The sequence below is a fragment of the Myotis lucifugus genome, unplaced genomic scaffold (genome assembly GCF_000147115.1).
Source record: "Myotis lucifugus unplaced genomic scaffold, Myoluc2.0 scaffold_32, whole genome shotgun sequence".
In the NCBI taxonomy this organism is placed as follows: domain Eukaryota; kingdom Metazoa; phylum Chordata; class Mammalia; order Chiroptera; family Vespertilionidae; genus Myotis; species Myotis lucifugus.
Window position 1 is genome coordinate 7452375 of NW_005871080.1, and position 24802 is coordinate 7477176.

Below are 24802 nucleotides of genomic sequence, written 5' to 3' on the forward strand. Positions count from 1 at the left end.
GTTTCTTTCTGGATTAAACCTAACATTCAAGTTACAACAGGAGGTTGGAACTACTGAAGAAAGAAAACAAAACAGCCTGAAGCAAAAGCCCAAAAAGCAGTAAATAAAGAGGTCCTACTCTCCACTCCAGAGAGTACAGAATTTAAAAACAAAACAAATTTATATATATATTTTTAAATTTATTTTCCCTTTATTGATTAAGATATTACAAATGTGTCCTTATCCCCCCAATGTCCTCTCATCCCCCCAATCCTGCCCTCACCCTCACCCTCACCCCCTGTTGTCCACATCCATTGGTTATGCTATATGCATGCATACAAGTCCTTTGGTTGATCTTTCCCCCTCACCCCCACCCTCCCCTACCTTCCCTCTGAGTTTTGAGCATCTGATCAATGATTCTCTGTCTCTACATCTGTTTTTGTTCATCGGTTTATGTTGTTCATTATAATCCACAAATGAGTGAGAGCATGTGATATTATCTTTCTCTGACTGACTTATTTCACTTAGCACAATGCTCTCCAACTCCATCCATGCTGTTGCAAATGGTAGGAGTTCCTTCCTTTTTACAGCAGCATAGTATTCCATTGTGTAGATGTGCCAAAGTTTTTTAATCCATTCATCTGCTGATGGGCATTTAGGCTGATTCCAAATCTTAGCTATTGTAAATTGTGTTGCTATGAACATAGGGATGCATATATCCTTTCTGATTGGTGTTTCTGGTTTCTTGGGATATATTCCCAGAAGTGGGATCACTGGGTCAAATGGGAGTTCCATTCTTAGTTTTTTGAGGAAACTCCATACTGTTCTCCACAGTGGCTGCACCAGTCTGCATTCCCACCAGCAGTGCACGAGTGTTCCTTTTTCTCCGCATTCTCTCCAGCATTTGTCATTTGTAGATTTGTTGATGATAGCCATTCTGACAGTTGTGAGATGGTACCTCATTGTTTTTTTTTTTTTGATTTGCATCTCTCGGATGATTAGTGACTTTGAGCATGTTTTCATATGTCTCTCAGCCTTATGTATGTCCTCTTTCAAAAAGTATCTATTTAGGTCCATTGCCTATTTTTTGATTGAATTGTTTATCTTCCTTTTGTTAAGTTGTATGAGTTCCCTGTAAATGTTGGAGATTAAACCTTTATCAGCGATATCATTGGAAAATATGTTCTCCCATGTTGTGGGTTTTCTTGTTATGTTGATGGTTTCTTTTGCTGTGCAGAAGCTTTTTATTTTTATGTAGTCCGATTTGTTTATTTTCCCTTTAGTTTCCATTGCCCTAGGAGCTGTGTCAGTGAAGAAATTCCTTCGGCATATATCTGAGATTTTGCTACCTGTGGATTCCTCTAATATTTTTATGGTTTCCCATCTTACATTTAAGTGCTTTATCCATTTTGAGTTTATTTTTGTGTATGGTGTAAGTTGGTGGTCTAGTTTCATATTTTTACATGTGTCTGACCAAATTTCCCAGCACCATTTATTGAAGAGACTGTCTTGACTCCATTGTATGTTCTTGCCTCCTATGTTAAATATTAATTGAGCATAGTGGTTTGGGTCGATTTCTGGGTTCTCTATTCTATTTCATTGGTCTATATGTCTGTTCCTGTGCCAGTACCAGGCAGTTTTGAGAACAGTGGTTTTGTAATACAGCTTGATATCTGGTATTTAGATCCCTCCTACTTCGTTCTTCTTTCTTAGCATCGCAGCAGCTATTCGGGTGTTTTTTTTTTTATTCCAGATGAATTTTTGGAGAGTTCTTTCTAGATCTGTGAAATATGCTGTTGGTATATTAATGGGGAGTGCATTGAATCTATAGATTGCTTTGGGTAGTATGGATTTACCATTGCACCAAAAAAAATTAAGATACCTAGGAATAAACTTAACTAAGGAGGTAAAAGACCTCTACCCAGAAAACTACAGAACGTTGAAAAAAGAGATAGAGGAAAACATTAACAGATGGAAGAACATACCGTGTTCATGGATTGGTAGAATCAACATCATCAAAATGTCCATACTACCCAAAGCAATCTATAGATTCTCAAGTCTTTATGTCTGGGGACCATTGGAGCACGTTAGAGCAAGGTTGAGAGCAAGAGTGAGTTGGTTATCTCTGTGCATGTTTGCATTTGACCGAGACTGCTCTCAAATCTTTGAGAAGACAGTTTTAAGTGATAGAATATTTACATCTAAAAAACATAAAAAAGGTGTAGAGAAAGTAGTATTTGTAATTGCAAGGTTTCTAAAGTCACCACTCTAAGAAGAGGTCCAGGGACCTGTGCTTATCACCAGGTTTTGGCTGGAACAAAGAGTAAATTCTCCTGTCAAGGTGGAGCTTTCTCAGGCAGGCACTTTAAGGGGGGTGAGGGGTGTTGGAGGGGCGGAGTCATTCTAGGAATGCCGCCTGCCTTGAGCTGTTAGAAACTTTTCCAGTATTTGTTGAATCTCTTATTGGGTGGAACAGTGCAGGCAGGAGTGGAGAATGAAATTATTTGTGCCTAGAGTTTGCCATTTTTATAGGCCAAGGTTGGGGACCAGTTGTCAAGAGAGCTCAGAGGAACCTGACTAGAGTTTGGTGAATAAGAGTCTTTGTCAGATACTTTTTTTTTTTTAATGACAGGTATAGGGTTAAGGAAGAACGGACAAGGGTCTAGCCATACAAATATTAGCATTAAGTTTCCCTATTTAGTTTTAGATTTCAACGTGAATTTTTTTGTTTATCCTAAATCTGTGACTTAATTCCTCATATAGTGTCAGCAAGAGGCACTTCAGTACTAAGAGAACAGTCATCTTTGAAATAAGCTGAAAGCATTGTAACTTTTTAAACAAATACATTTTTATTGATTTTAGAGAAGAAAGGAGAGGAGAGAGAGATAGAAACATCAATGATGAGAGAGAATCATTGATTGGCTGCCTCCTGCATGCCCCACACTGGGGACTGAGCCCACAGCTCAGGCATGTGCCCTGACCTGGAATTGAACCATGACCTCAGTGTTCAACCAGTGAGCTATGCCAGCAGGGCTGTAACTTTTTTTTCCCCACCTGCTGGATACAGTGACATTTCTTTGCAGTAATTCTATTGAAAAAGAATGTGAGATAGTAGACAGGGGAGGTGGGGTGAGGGCTTGTGCTTCGGGGCGGGGGTGGTAGGGGAGAGGTCAATGGGGGGAAAAAGACTCATGTAATACTTTAAACAATGAAGAATTAAAAATAAAAGAATGCCAGTTGAACTAAAAGGGGGCAAATATTTTGAAATGACTGATGTTTTGAAATTATTATCATTATGGGTGAATAGACATATTTGGAGGAACCAAGAAATGAATTGTTTTTTTCCCCTAAAATAATGCAAACTTGAATTGCATTCTTAAAGAAAATAGTTAATATTATCATTTTCTTTTCTTACTACTGTCACTTCTTCTATGGCAACAATTGATATAAAGAAAAGTTGACCCATATGGAAGTTTAACAAGTGTGAAAAATATTTTTTTAAAACCTTACATTTCAGCCTAATTTTAAACTGGATAAATTTCCATGGATGACAGGAAATATTTGAGGTATGTAAGTATATATAACTGCAACTTGCCAGTTATTGAACAACATTCTATTTTAGCTTGTCTCAAAATACAATTTCTAATTAAACAGCCTTTGAAAAGTACTCAAAACATTTTAAAGCAAAAAAAAAAAAAGTTTCCGTTGCCCTTCTTATTATTTATTTTTTTGCAAGTAATGTGATTGCAAATAATTAGCTGGTTTTTTTTCAAGGGATAAATATTCCAACTTGTAATTTTCCCAATTGGACAAGTAGTTACTCAATTTTAAGGCAGTTTGTGCTTTTGGACAATTTTAATTCAACAAATATTTTTAACTGCTTACTCCATGCTAGGGACTGTGTTAACTATTTCATATACACTGGTAAACGGAGCACATATATTGTACCCTCAGGGAGCCTGCAATTTTATGATGGAGTAGAATGATACATTAATATATCTAATATAATTAGATATTATAAATTCTGTAAAATAATAGTCTCTTTCTTTATAAACCAGTTATATTATTCATGCAGTCAATACTAGTTGTTCATTATTTCAGCCAGATTATAATGGCAAATATATATATCATACAATTTACCTAAATTAAAAATAAATGGCTGCAGCCTGTAAAGGGGAAACTAATCCATTCTGCATTATCATTATAAATCAGACTATAGATGCAGAAAAAGATATATGGATATTATGCATATGTATGCATATGCCTGTTTACTTATAAACATCATGATAAATCAAATGTTCAGATCATCAATGTATGTATATGCATCCCTTTGGGAAGACCTCAACAACTGATTTTGTGTAACTGATAAAAGGCTCACCACAATTACTCTACTAATAATAGAAATATTGAACCCATTTACCTCTGTGGGTACAACCAAATATACTCCAAAGTTTTACAGAAATGAAAATCTTTCATTCTCAATTCCTATCATACAGAATTACATTTGGTCATTGGATGAATTATTTCATCATTCCTAGCCCAACTCCTGAAAAAGAAATCTGAAAAGAATGTCTTCTATTTATTATATTCTCTCTCTAATTTCAGCCTCAGGGAATTGAGTTCAATGATTAGTATTTAATTGATCACAACAACTGATAATGCCCTTAAATCTCTTCTCCTTTTATAGATGAATGTTCTCTGAACAACGGAGGCTGTAGCAACCACTGTTCTGTTGTTCCTGGAAGAGGAATTGTCTGCTCCTGCCCTGAAGGACTTCAGCTCCACAAAGACAATAAAACGTGTGAGATTGTGGATTATTGTAGCAATCACCTAAAGTGCAGTCAAGTGTGTGAGCAGCACAAGCACACGGTCAAGTGCTCATGTTATGAGGGGTGGAAGCTGGATGTAGACGGTGAAAGTTGCACAAGTATTGGTAAGTAGATGTGTGTTTTGCTATATTTAACAATAGCAAGTGCTTTTTTGTTTCTGTGTATTGTGTATCTTTCTATATTTAAGAATAGAACTTAAGAAAAAATCTAAAGACACCTTCAGAAAATTAGCAAAAGGGTTTATCTAATTTTAGGTAAGGCATAAGTAGAATCTTCTGGACAGGAAATGTTACAATAATCCTTACAATTCATCTGATTATTTCTCCCTCAGATACTGTTTTTATCATCAACCCCCCTAGGAACTTACTTTTGTATGCTCCAAAGCTTTTACTTTTATTTCTCTTTACATTCTTTTTAGAATCTAAAGTCTGGTCCTTTCCCACACTTCTAACTGTATTCCTAGCACTCCTGAAAACAACTCCTTGTTCTGGCTGTTTTCATCTTGTAACTCCCATTCGAAACACTGTGCTGATTCTCTAGGTCAGTGGTTGGCAAACTGCAGCTCAGCAAACCACAGCTCGCGAGGCACATGCGGCTCTTTGGCCCCTTGAGTGTGGCTCTTCCACAAAATACCAGCTCTTCCATAAAATACCGACTTCTGCACATGGGCCACGAAGTTTCAATCACACTGTACATGCGGCCCGCACGTGGTATTTTATGGAAGACCCACACTCAAGGGGACAAAGAGCTGCATGTGGCTCGCGAGCCACGGTTTGCCGACCACGGCTCTAGGTCATATTTCACAGTGGGAAAAGCATATGAAGGCTGTGGAGTTCGGCATTTGGATTCTAATCCTGCAGCTGGCGTTCATTATGGATGTGACTCCAGACAGTACATAAAACTCCTTGAGCTCCAGTCTTCTCATCGTTTAAATACCAATGCCCATTATAACAATATCTGCCCTATAGCATGTTGCAAGAATAGCATGGAATACTTGTTACTGTGCCCCACACCCATTAGGTGCTTAATGAATGATGGCGTCCCACTGTCTTTCCAGATTTGTAGCTGTATCTGCAGGACACTTAGTGGTCCATGACTAGAATTGAAGGGGTCCATGAACTTCGTTGGGGAAAATATCACACCTTTATTTTCTTTAAATCTCACTGAAAGTTAACATTTCTTCCAATTGTGAATGTATGACACAGACCAATTACTATCAGCAACTCTGACTGTATCTCCAATAGAAGTAATCACATATTAATATCATGTTAAAGTTTCTATATCTCAAAATGTCACTTATGTTCAAGCTTTAAAAACTACAACTACTTCAATAATAGGAGTCATTAGACCCATTGCTGATGGCTGTTTGCAGGCTGGCCACAGCCCCTTCATGTTAGGGGTCCCCGCTGGGGTGCCTGGCCAGCCTGGGTGAGGGGCTGATGGCTGTTTGCAGGCTGGCCATGGCCCCCAGTGTCCCAAGCTCTCAGGGGAGGCTGGCTGGAAGCAGGTATCTGGGATTTATTTAGCTTCTATAATTGAAACTTTGTTGCCTTTTGTGGAGGCCACAGCCAGCCAGGCAGGTGGGAAGCTTGGCTTCCTCTATCGCCAGGGCAACCAAGCCTCCTGCTTGCTCCAGCTCCTTGGCTGCCGGCCGCCATCTCGGTTGGGTTAATTTGCATATAATAACTCTGATTGGCTGGTGGGCGTGGCTTGGGAGTAGCAAAGGTATGGTCAATTAGCATCTTTGTCTTTTATTAGTGTAGATATATAATTTATGTTTTTACTCTGTTGTAGTTTATTTAGTGTGAAATAGTATTATGTCTATTAAGTAATATACTGTACATACATCAACTTAAAAATGCTTTATTGCTAAAGAATACTAACTATTACATGAAGCTTCAAGAGTCATAATCTTTTTGCTGGTGGAGGGTCTTGCCTAGATGTTGATGGCTGCTGACTGGTCAGGGTGGTGATTGCTGAAGGTTTGGGTGGCTGTGGCAATTTCTTAAAGTAAGACAACAATAAAGTTTGCTGACTCTTTCTGTCCCAAACAGTTTCTCTGTAGCATGTGACACTGTTTAATAGCATTTTACCTACAGTAGAACCTCTTTCAAAATTGGAGTTAGTCCTTTTACACACTGGCACTGCTTTATCAACTAAGTTTATATAATACTATAAACCCCGTATTGCAATTGCAACCATCTTTACTTTAGTCTTCATAAAGAGTAGGTTTCATTTCAAGAAACTACTTTCTTGGTTCATTCGTAAGAATTAACTCCTCATCTGTGAAAATTTATCATGTGATTTCAGCAACTTAGTCACATCTTCAGGCCCCTCTTCTCAATCTAGTTCTCTCGCTATTTCCACCACATCTGAAGTTGCTTCCTCCACTGAAGTCTTGAGCCCTTGAAATTCATCCATCGGGTTTGGAATCAACTTTTTCTAAACTACTATTAATGTTGATATTTTCTCCTCTTTTCATGAATCACTAAGGTTCTTAATGGCATCTAGATTGGTGACTTCTTTCCAGAAGGTTTTCAATTTACCTTGCCCAGATCCATCAGAGGATTCACAGTTGATGGCAGCTATAGCCTTACAAAATGTATTTCTGAAATAATATGCTTTAAAGTCAAAATTACTCTTTCATTCATGGGCTTCAGAATGGATATTGTTAACAAGCATGAAAACAACATTAATCTCATTGTACATCTCCATGAGAGCTCCTCAGTGACCAGGTGCATGTTTAAGGAGCAGTGCTATTTTATAAGGAATCATTTTTCCAGAGCAGTAGGTCTCAACAGTGGGCTTAAAATATTCAGTAAACCATGGTAAACAGAGTTGCTATCATTCAGGCTTTGTTGTTTTATTTATAGAGCACAGGTCGAGTTGATTTACCATTGTTCTTAAGGGCCTTAGGTTTTTGAAATGGTAAATGTGAATTGGCTTCAACTTTGTCACCAGCTGCATTAGCCCTTAACAAGAGAGTCAGCTTATCCTTTGAATCTTTCAAGCCAGGGACTGACTTCTCTTCTGTATCTATGAAAGTCTTAAATGGCATCTTCTTCCAAAATAAGGCTGTTTCATCTACATTGAAAACCTGTGGTTTAAGGTAGCCACCATTAATTATCTTAGCTAGATCTCCTGGATAACTTTCTGCATCTTCTATATCAGCACTGGCTGCTTTAACTTCTCACTTTAGATTATGGAGACAGCTTCTTTCTTTAAACTTTACGAACCAGCCAAGCTTCAAACTTTTCTTCTGCAGCTTCCTCAATTGAAGGTTTTGGCTTAGGGGTATTGTGGCTGGTTTGATCTTCTATCCAGACCACTAAATGTTGTTGTTTTTTATATATCCTATATAATAAAGAGGTAATATGCAAATTAACCCTCATGCCCTCACAAGATGACTGCCTATGACCAGGTCAGGATCAGGCCTAAACCGGCAGTCGGACATCCCTCGAGGGGTCCTGGATTGGAGAGGGTGCAGTCTGGGCTGAATTTTGAGTACCAGTCCTCTAGTATATATATAAGCACTAAGGCTGTTACTTATCATTGGTGTGTTCACTTAAGTAACACTTCTAATTTTCTTCAAGAACTTTTCTTTTGCATTCATACTGTGGCTAACTGGTGCACAAGGCTTTTGGACGTTTTCGTGACTCTGTTGCTAAGCTCAGTCATTTCTAGCTGTTGATGTAAGTGAGAAATATTTGACTCTTTCTTCACTTGAACACTTACAGGCCATTTTAGGATTGATAATTGACTTAATTTTAATATTGTTAAATTTAATATTATCAGAGAATGCATTGGCCCTAGGAGAGGGAGAGTGGTGGGAATGACCAGTTAATGGAGTAATCAGAAGACACACAACATTTATCCATTAAGTTATCTGTTTTATATGAGTGCAAGTTCATGGTGCACCAAGACAATTACAGTAGTAACATGAAAGGTCATAGATCACAGATCTCCATAACAAATATAATAATAATGAGACAGTTTGAAATACTGCAAGAATTACCAAAATGTGACACAGAGACATTAAGTAAACAAATGCTGTTGGAAAAATGATGCCAATAGACTTGCTTAACTAAGTAGCATTTAACCTTTAATTTGTAAAAAACAACAACAACAACAAAAAAAAAAACCACAGTACTGCAAAGCACAAAAATTGACCTGCCTATATTTTACATTTTAAATATAATATGGGGCTTTTCTTACATGAAGAATGTAACCTGCTGGTAATTTATCCCTTTCTAAAGCATTTCATTTACTTCATTTTTTTTACAAAAAGTTCTATCCTAGATTCATAGTTCAATAAAAATAAATAGACTAGTAATTATAGAACTTCATAAATAAATTTCTTTTTGTTTTTGCTCTTCTCTTTATTTCCATAATTCTTAAGTTGAGTCCTGGTTTTTAAAATGTGTTTTTCCTATTGAATGCAACACCTGTGCTTATTCTCTTTGTTATTCAGAAATAAAGAGTAATACAACTCTTTATGCTTCAATTTAGAACAATGATACCACATTATTTTTTCCTTTTGAATTTTGCTCTTTTGTTCTTTCATGTTTTCTTCTCTAATTTTTTTCTTCCTAAATTCTATACCACCTGTTTTTTTCTAAATTGCTGAACTTAATACAAGTTTTTTTAAGTTTACACCTAACAACTTATTAGTTAAATGTAATGATTTTCATAATTACTACTTTTATGTTATCTATATATATAAAAACCTAAGCGACCTTTACAAGCAAACAACCAGAACGACCGGAACAACTGGACGACCAGCAGGTAGCTATAGCACACGCTGACCCAGACCTTGCTGCTGAGGCCCTGACAGCCCAGAATCTGGTTCACCCGCACCCTGGACCCAGACAGGAGGGAGGAGGGAGCCTGATTCCTCATGGAATCGGCTGTTGGTTAGCTTGCTGCTGGGGCCAACCTCCTGCGGTTCCCCCCTAGCAGGCAGGCCCCCCTATCGCCCCAATTGCAAGCCAGACCGAGGGACCCCCCCACCTGTGCATGAATTCATGCACTGAGCCACTAGTTTAACTATAAATCTTACTTTTCTTGGATATCCCAATACTTAATTTTATCAGTTCCTTACATCTTCCCACTTTAACGCAAATACATATATTGTTAAACACTTTCTTCTAAAGTATTTGTTTCTTTGCTTTTTGCTAGGCAGCTCCCTTGCAATATTGCAGCATGTTTCCAGTATCATTGGAAAGAACATTATAGCATTCCTATTTGTTTTCTCTTATAATGACCACCTACTAGTACACTATGTCCATTGCCCAAACCTTAATTCTCAGATGTCTCTTGGAAAACTCCTTTTCACTCTGAGGGCTTCTGTTATCACCTCAAATCTGATTACTGTGGCATTTACATCAATAGCTATTATCTCTTTCTTACTATCCGATTCATTCCACCAGATATAATCAAGTCACATCAAATTAGTTGGCTAAAATGAACACTTTCTTTTTGCCCTCAATATTCCATAGTTATCTCAGTGGTTCCAATTTTCTTCTGGTCTTTAGGATCACAATTTCAATTATCCTTGACTTCTCCGGTTCTCTGTTCCCCTCTTTCTCCATATTTTAATCTTTTTCTGCACAGTATCTCTTGGATTCAACCCTCTTTAAATTGAGTAGCATCAGTACCACAGTGGAGCCCAGAGTTGCCTGTGTTTTAATGATGGCAGTCTTCTCTATTTGCTGTCATAATTTTATTTTTCTAGGTTATGAGGAGAAGAATATTGAAACTTAAAGGAATATAATCTTTTACTAAAGAGGGAGAGAGAAATCCAAATCTGGAAAATGAGAATTAAAGGAAAGCTGTCAGTAATATGGTTAAGAATAAAATTTGAAAGAAAAAAAAATAATAAGCAGATGGTTACCTTTGTGAATAATCTTATATAATAAATTTATCCTAATATGCTAAGTGTCTGGTCATCCATTCAACCAATAAAAGCATAATATGCTAATGATAAACTAAGGCCTCTCAACCGCTCATTATGATGTGCATTGACCACCAGGGGGCAGGCACTCTGACTGGTAGGTTAGCTTGCTGCTGGGGTCTGGCCGATTGGGACTGAGCGAGATGGGCCAGACACACCCTGGAGCCCTCCCGTGGTCCCTCCCTGGCTGGCCAACCTCCCATAACCCTCCCTGGCCCCGATCATGCACCAGTGGAGTCCTTCGGCCTGGCCTGCATCCTCTCGCAATCCAGGACCCCTCGAGGGAAGTCAGAGAGCCAGTTTCGGCCCAATCACGCAGGCCAGGCTGAGGGATCCCACTGGTGCATGAATTTGTGCACCGGGCCTGTAGTAGAATATAAAGTGAGATTAGGAGAGTGAAACTGTTTGGGGGAATGTGCTCTGGCCATCCACTCCTTTATTTATTTTAATAAAATGACACTTTAACATAGTCTGAATCCATTATTTTAAAGTAACTTTCTATCATGTATGAAAAGAAACACAAATTCTTCAGCCTGCTATTTAGGACCTTCTTTATTTCTACTTATTTTATCTCTGCAACCTGATGTTTCATTATCTTCCACTCTGAGTTTCCACTCCAGGCATGTTATTACTGTTTCATCATTAGTAATGATAGTAATGTATAGGGGGCAAGGGTGTATAAAGTACTTTCACAGATATCACTTTATTTTACCGTCTCCTTCGTGCGCTCTGTTTGTTGTCATCTATGATCTTTCAGGATGACAATATTGTCTACATTCCCCCTGGAAATTTGAATTCTATACTCTATTCAAAACTCCCTCCTCTATGAATCATTTCTTCAAGTTAATTATTATAATACAGTGGGGCCTTGACTTACGAGTTTAATTTGTTCCGTGACAGAGCTCGTAACTCAAATTACTCGTATGTCAAATCTTAAAGTGAACGAGTGAGACACGTGATGCTGGGCTGATGTTGTGGCGTTCACTGTGACGTTCGCTGCGCCAACTAGCGGTGGGGTATCTGAAGCTGGCTCGTAACCCAAATTTTAGCTCGCAACTCAAAGCAAAAAATCGGCCGAGAGACGGCTCGTATCTGAAAAAACTCGTTAGTCGGGACACTCGTAAGTCAAGGCCCCACTGTACTGTATTTCTAATACCTATCATTCATTAAGCATCTGAAAACTCAACAATAGTGTGGTGAAGACCTAGGGAGAGGTGGAGGTGGGTGGAGATGAGCAAAGGAAGGGGATGGGGGACATCTGCAATAGTGTTAACATTACAACTTGTTAATAAAAAATAAAACTAAAATGTGATGGGTAATTTGTTTATCTATAATAATAAAAGCATAATATGCTAATTAGACCAGATGTCCTTCCAGACGACCATCCAGACAAAGCCGGGGCTGCAGGGGAAGCCCAGGTCCTGAGTGCCTGCCAGCAGCCGCAGGGAAGCCTGAGTCCCGGGTGCCAGTGGGAAGCCAGTGCTGGCAGCCAGGGGAAGGAAGACCTACTTTTGCATGAATTTCGTGCATTGGGCTCTCGTCCTATATAATAAAAGCCTAATATGCTAAGTGTCTAGTTAGCAGTTCAACCAATCAAAGTATAATATGCTAATGATATGTTAAGGTCACTCAACCGTTCGCTATGACGTGCACTGACCACCAAGGGGCAGATGCTCCGACCTATAGATTAGCTTGCTTCTGGGGTCCGGCCAATTAGGACTAAGCAAGATGGGCCAGACACACCCTGGAGCACTCCGCGGTCCCTTCCCGGCCCTGATCATGCACTGGTGGTATCTCATAGCCTGGCCTGCACCCTCACATAATCCGGGACAACTCGGGGGATTTCGGAGAGCTGGTTTTGGCCCCATGGCAGAATGACCAGTCGCTATGACGTGCACTGACTACCAGGGGGCAGATGCTTAAAGCAGGAGCTACCCCCTGGTGGTCAGTGCACTCCCACAGGGGGAGCGCCGCTCAGCCAGAAGCCGGGCTCATGCTGGTGAGCGCAGTGGCGGTAGCAGGAGCCTCTCCCTCCGGCCACCAGCAGGCACTTACGACACATAGGGAGTGGGCCTAAGCCGTCAGTCGGACATCCCCTGAGGGCTCCCGGACTGTAAAAGGGTGCAGGCTGGGCTGAGGGAACCCCACCACCACCACCCAAGTGCACAGATTTCGTGCACTGGGCCTCTAGTAACTTATAAGAAACTAATTGGATGCCCTAGCTGTTTGGCTCAGTGGATAGAGTGTTGGCCTGAAGACTGAAGGGTCCAGGGTTCTATTCGGGTCAAAGGGCACATACCCCGATTGCAGGCTTGATCCCAAGGGGGTGTGCAAGAGGCAGCTAATCAATGATTCTCTCTCACAATTGATGTTTCTATCTCTCCCTCTTTCTTCCTCTCTTTCTAAAAATCAATACTAATAAAGATATTTTAAAAAAGAAACTAATTGGATATTATTACTATGATTTGATACCTATGGAAACAGACACAGAAAGATTACTTCATTTCCTCAGGACCTTGTGACTAAGAGATATTAGAGCAAAGTTATTTTTAAAATTTTATTTATTGATAATTTTTCTGTTAATATCACTACCTTTTCTTATTGATTTGTAGGAGTTAATTGTATGTTCTAAAATTTATACATTTCAAATATCCTCTCCATGTTTTAATTTAATTTTAGTCATGTTGACCTTTTTTATAGTATCTCTCTGTATCTTTCTGCTTCCCTCACTGACTTCGTCCTTTCCTTTTCTTTTCCCCATAATAATTTTTATCTCCTTCATATTTGATGTATTCTGGGCTAACTATTCATTGAGTCTTATAATTAGTCATTCACTCATTTATGTCATCACAAATATTTATTAAATGCAATTTAGCAAAAGGCAATGGGATATATCCTAGAAATGAAAAGTTTTCTGTTCAATCCTTTACCCCAATACCCCAATGAGTTCTCTCTCTCTCTCTCTCTCTCTCTCTCTCTCTCTCTCTCTCTCTCTCTCTCATCACACACAATCCACATTCCAATTCTTACTACTTATTAGCAGAAAGAATAGATGACTTTTTTTAAAAATATATTTTATTGATTTTTTACAGAGGGGAAGGGAGAGGGATAGAGAGTTAGAAACATCGATGAGAGAGAAGCATCGATCAGCTGCCTCCTGCACACCCCCCACTGGGGATGTGCCCGCAACCAAGGTACATGCCCTTGGCCGGAATCGAACCCGGGACTCTCCAGTCCCCAGGCCGACGCTCTATCCAGTGAGCCAAACCAGCCAGGGCTAGATGACTTTTTAAAAACTAGAAATATAAAGCAGAGCTATTGAGAAAAAAATATCCAGAAATTTCCAGGAAAATAATTAAGAGGAGAAAAACAAATAAACAAAAATAGCTTGCAAGAAAAACTGATGGACAGCTGGTGACAAATCTTATAAATTCACAGGTTTGAGTAATAGTTGAAAGCCTATCTTTCTCCTCTTTCTCTAGGCCCTGTCCTCTGCCTTTATGTATATCACACTTCAGTAATATTTAACTATCATTTATTCTCAATATAACTATAGGAATGAAAAAAAGGAAGTAATACTATATATTGAGCCAGAGAAATGATAGATCACTTACAATTCATAAGTTTCTACTGTGTAAAAGAAATATATCTAATGATAGGGAGAGAGAAATAAAAATAAATTATTAAATACAAAAAGAAAAAAGCAAAACTCTTAAATATCAGAAAATAAAACATTGTAACTACATATCACTTTTTGCTGAATATATAATAAAGAATCAGGCGCTATTCCTATAGAATTGCTGGTTGTAGACTTATACTAACAATTCACCCTGAGAACACTATAGAGAGACTTTTTTTCTTAGACAAGTCATCTACTGCTTTTTTATTCTGTCTTGTAAAAATCATTATGAGACCTGTAGTGGGACTTAAAATGGAATTATATGTAGAACACTACAGTCTTGTGAGTATTTTTTAAAGCTACTTGTGATATACTACATTTATAAGCATGAAATTTATCAACATAAAAAATGTAAATTGTAACCTCTTTGTTTTGTACATCTGTCATCTCATGATATGCTAAAGCAGAAAAATTTTAAACCAGTTCTAAATTAAAAGTGGAATGCGCTGGTTTGAGCTGTTAAGTTCAGTCATTTCTGAGACAGGAGCTAGTGTACTAGAAAAATTACCAGAAAACTATAAAAATGAATGACTACTTCATATTTTGCTGATATTCATTTTAAATTGAGTTTGCCTCCAAAGAACATAATATACTACATCAAAATTGGTATACAACAGAAATTTCTTCATTGTGTTTTATTTCCAAATATTTTATACACAGTTTTATTTTTTTAAAGAAAAAACTATTGTAAGACTTGGAAATTTGAAATTCAGTCTTCATGATTTCCCACTAGCATATGAAATTACTTATTGGATTATTCATTACAACTTTTTTATTCTCTCAAATAAAAAATAATAATTTAATAAATCAATATAAATCTTAAAAGTAGTGAGGCATTGGAGAAGTTATCAAGATTCAGAGTTCAAATATGATTTTTAATATTTATATTTTTATTTTTAGTAACTGGTTTATTATAGTTAAGCAAATCAAGTAACATTTATCAAACAACTATATTTTCAACACAAAATGACTTAAATCAAGAACTTGAAAGGCTTTGAACAGTTTTAGTAAAGCACACAACAAGATGGTTTAACCATCATTCATTCTATTATGAAATCTTCCAAAAATATTTAAAACCAATAAATAATAATGTCTTCGCAATCACTATTTTAAAAATATTGAAATTTTGTTATTCATGATACAATCTCTTTTTTTTTGTTCATCCTCACCCACATTTTGGCTGCTTCCCTGTGTTTGTTTCTGTGTATTTGGTAGAACTGTATGTCTCCTGGAATTGGTATAGTGGCCTTGTGTAATAGGTGTCCTGTAGGGCCCAGGTGCAGCCTCCCCATTCACCTGAGCTGGGCGCACCAGGTATGCCCCTGTGTGGGCTGTGTGCACTATTCTATTGTAGTTGAGTCTTGATTGCTGTTGGCATCACTGGGAGAGATTTACCCCCAGGCCAATCAGCTGCACAGACCAGCTGTGACTGCAGTGGAGGAGCTGCTGTGCAGGAGTGAACCCTATGAAGCAGGACCCGCTTCCGTGGGGCTTTGGTGCTTACTGAGTCTGCCCCACAAGTGTGTAGGTGGTAGGGATGTAATCCAGCCTTGTCTTAAGCTGTCCACTGGTTGCACTGGCTCTGGGGCCTCCGGGAGGTGCAAAGTCAGCCACTGCCTGTGTCCTGCCTGGGGCCACCCAGTACGAGCTACAGAGTGACCTATAGATGGCTGCTACTTGTGTTGGGCTTGGTGGTGTCCAGGAGAGGCCAAGCTGTGAACCAAGGCCAGCTGCCACTAGTCCTGGGACTGGGGTCACTTAGCAAGAGGTAGGGGGTACACAGAGGCCAGATGCCTTTTGTGTGAGAGATTTTAGGAAAGTTCAGTGCATGAGGCAAGAGAGGCCAATTGTATGGAAAAGCCTTTGAAAACAGCTTGGATGGGCCCGCAATTAGGGTGGAGAGGGGCCTCAGAGAATCAGCAGGGTGGGGCAAACAGTGTGAGCCAGGTTGATGGAGAGTCAGATATGGTGCCCACCTGTTAGCTCTGTTCGGGGGAGAGCTCAGCAAAGGAACAGTGACCTCTGCCAGCACTTTTGTCTGGCAGAAAGCTGCTCCTCCAGGCCTCACCCTGATGCCACACAATTTATTTATTCCCTATATGTCCCTGGTCCCTTTCAAGTTGCTGCCCCAACACTGCAGCTCAGAGGGAGTGAGTCCAAGTAAGCCTGTGCTAGGACCCTTTAAGAAAAACTGCTTGGGACTCCAGCAGCCTGTGTCAGTTACCCACAATCTCCACTGGTTTTTACACCCAGAAGTTATGGGGACCTTTCCTTCAACTAGAACCCTGGGCTGGGGGGTGGGTCTTCACAAATATTTTAGAGTGTGTATGTGGTAGGGATGTAATCCAGTCTAGTCTTAAGCTGTCCACTGGTTGCACTGGCTCTGGAGCCGCTTGGAGGTGCAAAATAACATTTATGACCAAAAATGTTATTTTATCTTAAAAACCAAGACAAAAAGACCTAATAATTTCAGTTCGCAGGCCAACGCTCTATCCACTGAGCCAAACCGGTTCTAGCAAGACCTAATAATTTTAGTGACTTTCCTTTATTTGTATCAGAGGCAAACGCAGAATCTAGGCCTTTACTGTAGAATCTTATTTCAGTTGTAACAGACAAGTCAGTAATTTGTGGTTCAAAAAAATATACTTTTGTGGTTGGGTGGGTGGGATGAGACCAACCAAAGAACTTGTATGCATGTATGCATAACCCATGTACACAGACAATAGGGTGGTAGAAGCCTGGGATGGTGGGGTCGGGGTGGCTATAAGTGGTCAGTGGGAGAAAAAAGGGATGTATATAATACTTTAAACAATAAAGATTTTTAAAATATATATTTTTTCGCCGAAACCGGTTTGGCTCAGTGGATAGAGCGTCGGCCTGCGGACTGAAAGGTCCCAGGTTCGATTCCGGTCAAGGGCATGTACCTGGGTTGCGGACACATCCCCAGTGGGAGATGTGCAGGAGGCAGCTGGTCGATGTTTCTCTCTCATCGATATTTCCAACTCTCTATCCCTCTCCCTTCCTCTCTGTAAGAAATCAATAAAATATATTTAAAAATATATATATATATATATACTTTTTCTTAAATATGGCATACAAGTAAGAGCAATAAGTCATCTCTTAAATATTGTTATAGTAAAAACGAGTCCTCCTGAAGGGAAAAAACAGGTTTTACGGTATTTGTCATACTGAATTACCTTGCTCAGCACATATGTCATGCCTAAATAATTCTTGTTGTGTTTATGTTTCCAAAAGCTGGAAATGATAATTCCTTCTTTTATAGGTTTAATTTTTATTCTTAAGAATAACTGATCTTAATAGGAAATATGTATATACCAATGCTTAAAACTTCTACCAATGCAGAATAAAGTGAAAATTTGTTTTGTTCCCACTCCTGAATCCCAGTCACCTGTTACCATGGCAGAGATAAGAGCATTCCTTCATCAATCCTTTAATAATTATTCTATGATTTACTTTTATATAGGTTTAGAAAAATCTTTTATTTTTTAACTTAAATGTTAGTGTAGTATGTGCACTGTTTGTATATTGCTGTTTTCTACTTACAAGGTATTGGTAAGTATTTCATGGTAGCACACAATTAGCAATCACATTAGTATATGTGGCCAAATCATATTGCACTGTATGACTGTACCGTATGTTATTTTCAGATACCTATTGATGAAAATTTATGCTTTTAATCTTTTGCTATTACAAATATTGCAAAGAATTTCCTTGCTTATCTGCCACATATACTGTATATAAAACTTTATCGTTATAATGAATTTCTGACAAATGGACTTACTTGGTCAAGGGAGATAGATAGATAGATAGATAGATAGATGATAGATTTTTTTATGGTTGTCCAGTGGTTCTCCATATCTACACTAATAAAAGAGAAACATGGTAATTAGCGTACGACCGCTACCCTTTACATTGGCTAATCAGTGAGTGTATGCAAATTAACTGTCAGCCAAGATGGCGGCCGGCAGCCAGGCACTGAAGCAAGCAGGGAAGCTTGCTTGCTGCGGACTCCAACGTTCCCCGCCTGCTGCTGCCGGCCTCTCAGTTGCAACTCTAAGCAACTATGTACTATGTTGCAAATAAGAAGGTAAACAAAACACCAGAAAACAGCCGGACTGAAACCCAGCCAGACCGAAACTTTGTATCAATGTTTTCAGCAGCGAGGCCTCAGAGCTAAAGGTGGCCCAGAATAAAAAAAAAAAAAAAGAAAACAAGGAGCAGTTGGGAGCTCCAGTCACTCGCCACCCGGAAAACAGCCCTTAGCCCCTCAGCCAGACTGGCCAGGCACCTCAGTGGGGACCCCCACCCTGATCCAGGACACCCTTCAGGCAAACCAGCCAGCCCCCACCCGTGCACCAGGACTCTATCCTATATAGTAAAAGGGTAATATGCCTTCCAGCACCGGGATCAGCGGAGCAGCGAGGCTCCCGGCACCGGGATCAGCGTGACGGGGGGGGCAGCGCCCAAACCCCCTGATCGCCCTGCGGCTCTGTGTGTGACAGGGGGCGGGGCCACAACCTCCCTATCCGCCCTACTCTGTTTGTGACAGGGAAAGGCGCCCCAACCCCCTGATCAGCCCTGCTCTGTGCCTGATAGGGGGGAGCTCCCCAATCCCCTGATTGCCCTGGGGCTCTGTGTTTGACAGGGTGCGGCGCCCCAACCCACCCCCCCCCACGGGCCCTGCTCTGTGCCTGATGGGGGGAGCTCCCCAATCCCCTGATCGGCCCTGCTCTGTGTGTGACAGGGTGCAGCGCCCCAACCCCCCCCGCCCCTTCCCCCCGCCGCCACGGGCCCTGCTCTGTGTGTGACATGGTAGAGCCATAACCTCTCCATCGGCCCTGTCCCGAGTGTGACAGCGGTGGCGCCCCATCCCCCTGATCGGCCCTGCTCTGTGGGTGATAGAGGATGGCGCCCCAACCCCCCTCCACGGGCCTTGCTCTGTGTGTGACAGAGTAGAGCCATAACCTCCCCATTGGCCCTGCCCTGAGTGTGACAGGGTGCAGCGCCCCAACCTGCTGATCCGCCCTGCTCTGTGCATGACAGGGGGCGGCGCCCCAACTCCCCAATTGGCCCTGGTCTGAGCCTGACCAGGGGCTGCACTTAGGGATCGGGCCTGCCCTCTGCCACCCGGGAGCAGGCCTAAGCCAGCAGGTCGTTATCTCCTGAGGGGTCCCAGACTGCGAGAGGGCACAGGCCAGGCTGGGGGACCCCCCGCCCCCCACCCCCGAGTGCACAAATTTTTGTGCACTGGGCCTCTAGTAGATTATAATAGTTTATAGTTCCATTATCATTATGTCGGAGTGTCTTTTGTCTACACTTTAATCGATACAGTGTCTTATCAAACATTTTCATTATTTTAAAATCAATGTATTATTTTATGAGAGAAATTGAAAACTTTTTACAATGTAAAAGTTGTTTATATTTTTCTTTTTATGAATTGTTTGTTCAATACCCTTTACCTTTTATTTACTTGAGTATTTCCTTCTTGTCAATTTATAGGAGCTCATGTGTAATAGAGAATTTAGTTCTTTATTATATTGTAGATATTTAATCCAGTTTGCCTTTTGACATGTTTTACATTGTTTGTGTCCTGTAATTTTTTAAACATACATTAACAATTGTCATTGACTTGTGTCAAACTCAGACAGGCCCTTCCTCATTCTGGAGTTCTAAAAATATGTTTTATCTTTACTACTAGCACTTTTCATGGTTTTATTTACTACATCAAAATTTTTAAGCCATCGGGAAATTTTTTGGGGGGTAAGGCAGAAAAATTTTCCAACTTAATTTCTTCTCCAGGTTTCCTAAAGCTATCATATTTCTCAGCCTTATAGTCAGTTATGAATCAGTACCAAAGTATTTTTCTATTGAAACAATAATATATTTTAATACCAGTTGAAGTAAGTCACTATTATATATCTATCCGGAAATTCTTCTGGTGAGTGATACTTTTTTTAATATAACCTTTAGAATTATCTAGTATTATTTTAAAGAATGGTTGTTGCAATTATTTTTCACCACAGAAAATGTATACATTAATTTAGACAGAAGCAAGATCTTTAGGATGTTGTTGTTTTCAATCTAATAATACTGTATACCTTTCCATAGTTGATGTCTTATTTCTTTCTTAGTGTTTTAAAATTTCTTCATATAATCTTTTTATGTTTTTTAATAATTTTATTCCTGGATTCCCTATCTTTTGTTGTTGTTGTTGTTAACGTGTATTCGTTGTTTTCTATTTTGTTTTTTTTTCAAAAGCTATTTTATGTAGAGAGTTTAGTGGTTTTGTCTAAAATCTGTAATCAAGCCCTTTCTCCATCCCTTGTTGCTGGCATCTACTGTTCTGCTTTCTGTCTCTGTTGTTTTGCCTTTTGTCAGAATGTCATATAAATAGAATCGTATAGGATGTAGACTTTTGAGCCTATTTTTTTCACTTAATATACTGCATGCCTGTTTGTTTCTTCATTCAGACGCTCCTCCTAGGTCTTAACAGTGTTCTCAGGGGGTCCTGAGACCAGGTTGTTACTCCCATCCTACTTTTTTAAAGAGTGATTGTGGGATTTGCCCCTTAGTAACACTATCTCCTTTGAGAACTGTTCTGTCGGCCTTCTTGTACATCTGCTAGTTTCTGAGAGCTGCAGGCATCCTCTCAGAAACATTTTTCCAGTTTACATGCATTCATCAGCCCTTCCTCTTATACTGTGGCTTTTTGATCGCAGATGTCTTCCAGTGTTAGGGAAGATGAAACTTGAATTTCTTTTCTTTTGTCTTCTCCTTTTTTTCTTTCTGAATTTCTTTCTTCCTCTGGTGTGATATTCCTAGGGCAGAGACAGTAACACATTACCTTGTAATTTTAAAAATATATGTTCTTTCATAGGTATTAAATATAAATTTCTCTAGCAAATAGCTGCTGCACTGATAATTTAGTGCTTGACTAAGGGCGAGCTGTAAGCTAAAGGATGGGAAAGCTGTTTAGAGCTGAAATGTCCCTAGTTTTAGTACATGCTAAGAAATATCTGACTTCCTTTCACTGTATCATCATTTCAGCATTTTCTCTTATGCAATATCCCTTTTGCTTATTCCATTGAGTAGTCTTTGGAATTTAATATCCATAATAATTATTAAACACATATTAAGATATTAAGTATTCATACTTTAATTATCAATTTCCATAATAACTATGTTACACATAAAAAATGTTGAGGGTCAGAGAGTTTAAGAAAACTTCTACAATGTACACAGATAGTTGATAGCAGAACTCTGTCTTAAGCCTGCATTTTCTTACTCCAAGTCTATAACTTTTTTACTACATCACCATAACCTCCACATTTGTATTTACTGTGACAGACTTCAGCTTACAAATCAAATTTGCATACATTATTTAATTGGATTCTGATAACAGGTTAAGTTAGATTGAAAGTAGGTTATGTTAACCCCATTTTACAGGTAAGGACACTTAATTTCAAAAAAGATAAATAATTTTTCAAAAGCAAAGAGTTGTTTCATAGCCAGAGCAGAAAATCAAACAGGGCTCCTAATCTTTCTTTTAAATGATAGAACATCATAATCATTTTTTGCATTAATAGTGATATATTCTGATTTAAAATTTTATGAGTATTTTTTCTTTTGGGGGCCATTTGAAACTATTTTGTTCATGTTTAGTGTCTTGTATCTGTTAGCTATTGTCATAGTGATGTTATCACTGTGCAATAAATAATGACAATAGCTAAGTGATCACAATCCACATAATTTTTGCTCACAAGTTCTCAGGCCTTCTGAGCAATTCCTGTGGTGTTGGCTGGACTTATGTACTACACAGTCAGCTGCAGGTCTATTGGTTAGCTCTTCTGATCATGGCAGGGCTCTCTCCCTTACTATCTATCATCTAGTTTCTTGGGATGTATTCAGTTTCTCTCCACATTCATTCATTCAAAAACATTTAATTAATGTGCTGGAAAGAGCTTCCTAAAGTATATTCATGTCCAGTGGGGGGGAAAATGGCAGCAACTCCCCTACACTAAGGGTTGCCAGCCTAGGTTCACACCCTTCGGAACCTAAGGTTTACATGTGTTCTTCCTCTGGTGCTTGGTCTTAGGGACATCATAACAAGCAAGACAGATAAAATCCCTATTTTCATAGAGCTTATTGTCTAGTGAGGGAAATAAATGACCAACAAGTAAATACTGGTTTTAAAATATACTTCAAACAGAATAAATAAGCCATGGTGATATAATTTAGATGGGTCTTAATTAGGTAACTAATCAGGAAAGGCCTCTCTGTAAAGATGAGATAAATAAGAACAGTAAACCTGTTTGCAATTGATAGAAACCCAGTTCAAATGAATTTGAATTGATAAATACATTGGCTCACAGATACAAAGCATGGGGTGTGCATAGGAGATTTGAAGGAGGGAACTAGTCTTTGGGGTAATTGGAACTATTGCTTTGAATGTTCTTAGAACACAGTCTCTGCCCAGGTCATCGCTGCTTGATTCTCTGTGACATTTTTCTCTTCTCTAATACTATGAATAGGTTTCTTCAACTTACAAGAACATTAATATTCGCAACATTAGCCTTAGAGATTGGTGACCTAAAAGGAAAAGAGAGTAGGTTCCCTCATTTTGAAAGCTTCTCTCCAAGTTTACAAACCTATTAACCAGACTCAGATCTTACAAACCCATTAACCAGACTTAGATCTTACAAACCCATTAACCAGACTTTGATCCACCTCCTGGGAGGATCACTGTAAACAGGGCTGATTATAGCAGCTCACTTTCAGAGGATGTATCTACATTTGGGATAGGAAAACCAATTTTTCTAAAGGGAAATGCGGAGAGCTGACACTAATATGGAAATGGGGGAAATCTTTGCAAGCCTGGCTCTCTTCCTCAAAAATGTACTCATTAAACAGAATTCAAGTGTAAATTATAATAGTATGTTGGCCAGTAGTTGGTACAGAGTTTGATACATTTTTTTAAATAACAATTTTTTGGTAACTTTTGGGTGTTTAAACTTTTTTTCAGGTACAAAATATAAAACTTTAATCTTATTTCTGTTTTTAAAGCTTCTTGCTTTCTTTCCACTCAGGCCCGATCTAGGCTTAAAGACTAGTGGGGAACAGTGTACTCATGACTTTCTTGGACTGTGGAGAACATTGAATCTTCATTTTTATGGGGACCGCTTCTTAACTTTACACTCATCAATTGTTTTTATAAAAATCCTCTTTCTATTGGATCTTTCTCCTTCATGAACCTGTAGGCATGTGATGAGCTGAGTGGCAGAACTAGTTTTAGCTAATTCTTAGCATTTTCTGTGTTTTCCTAAGGTTTGCATTGTCAGCTGAAACTCCATAAAAACAGAAAATATTCCATTTTGTCTTTGAATTCCAATAATTTATACCTTATTTTAATAAATACAATAAACCTAAATTATTCAAGTTTTTTCTTTTAAGTTTTGGGAAAAATTATTGCTTCTTTAATGACAGATAATTATATGATAAATTATACTTTTGAATGAATGGATTTTGACCTCAAGCATTTTATTACACTTACCAAAGTACATGAATATTTTCATAAGTTTATTAAAAATAAATTTAATTTCAGATCCCTTTGAAGCATTCATCATCTTTTCTATTCGCCATGAAATCAGAAGGATTGATCTTCATAAAAGAGACTATAGTCTACTTGTTCCTGGATTGAGAAACACAATAGCTCTTGATTTTCACTTCAATCAAAGTTTACTTTATTGGACAGATGTTGTAGAAGACAGAATATATCGAGGCAAGCTTTCTGAAAGTGGAGGTACGTATGTTACAATTTTAACTTAATGTTTACATTAGTTTTTAACTGAAAATTCCAGAAAATATATTGTAATCAAAAGAAGTTTTGATTAATCTTTGGCTGTTGGTTCTTTAGCTCTTCCCAAACATATGTAAAACCAGGGATGTCACATATACCTGTGAGAATATGTTGGGGGAGTGAGTGGTGAAGGCCTGTGGTATTCATTCCATTTTTAAATTGTGGGCTTTACCACTGACATGTGGTGAAGAAATTTATTTATAAGAAAAAAGTAACTATCTTCTACATGCTAACGATTATATTTGTGAGTTAAAAAATGTTGTTTTTATTTTGTTATAGTCTTTCAGACTATCTCAAAGAAATGGTGAAGAAATTTTTGCGAAGACTGCTAATAGGAGCTAAATATTTTTGCCATGTTTTGACTTATCTCTTCTGTCTAATCTAGGCTTTTTTTAAGTAGCAAGTCTTTGAGATGAATATATATACATAATATATAACAACTTCTCTTGAAACTGTTATATTTGTGTAGCAACTCAATGCCCAGA

At 38.8% G+C, this 24802-nt stretch overlaps 1 protein-coding gene across 1 annotated transcript in view; it reads left to right on the forward strand.

Moving 5' to 3' along the window:
- The window catches only part of LRP1B (LDL receptor related protein 1B), a 1324618-nt gene that overhangs the window by 730737 nt on the left and 569079 nt on the right, over nt 1–24802 (forward strand). Inside the window, exons 23-24 of the mRNA XM_023752441.1 lie at nt 4667–4912; nt 24063–24260. Of these exons, the coding sequence (XP_023608209.1) occupies nt 4667–4912; nt 24063–24260 (444 nt within the window). The remainder of the gene's footprint in view (nt 1–4666; nt 4913–24062; nt 24261–24802) is intronic.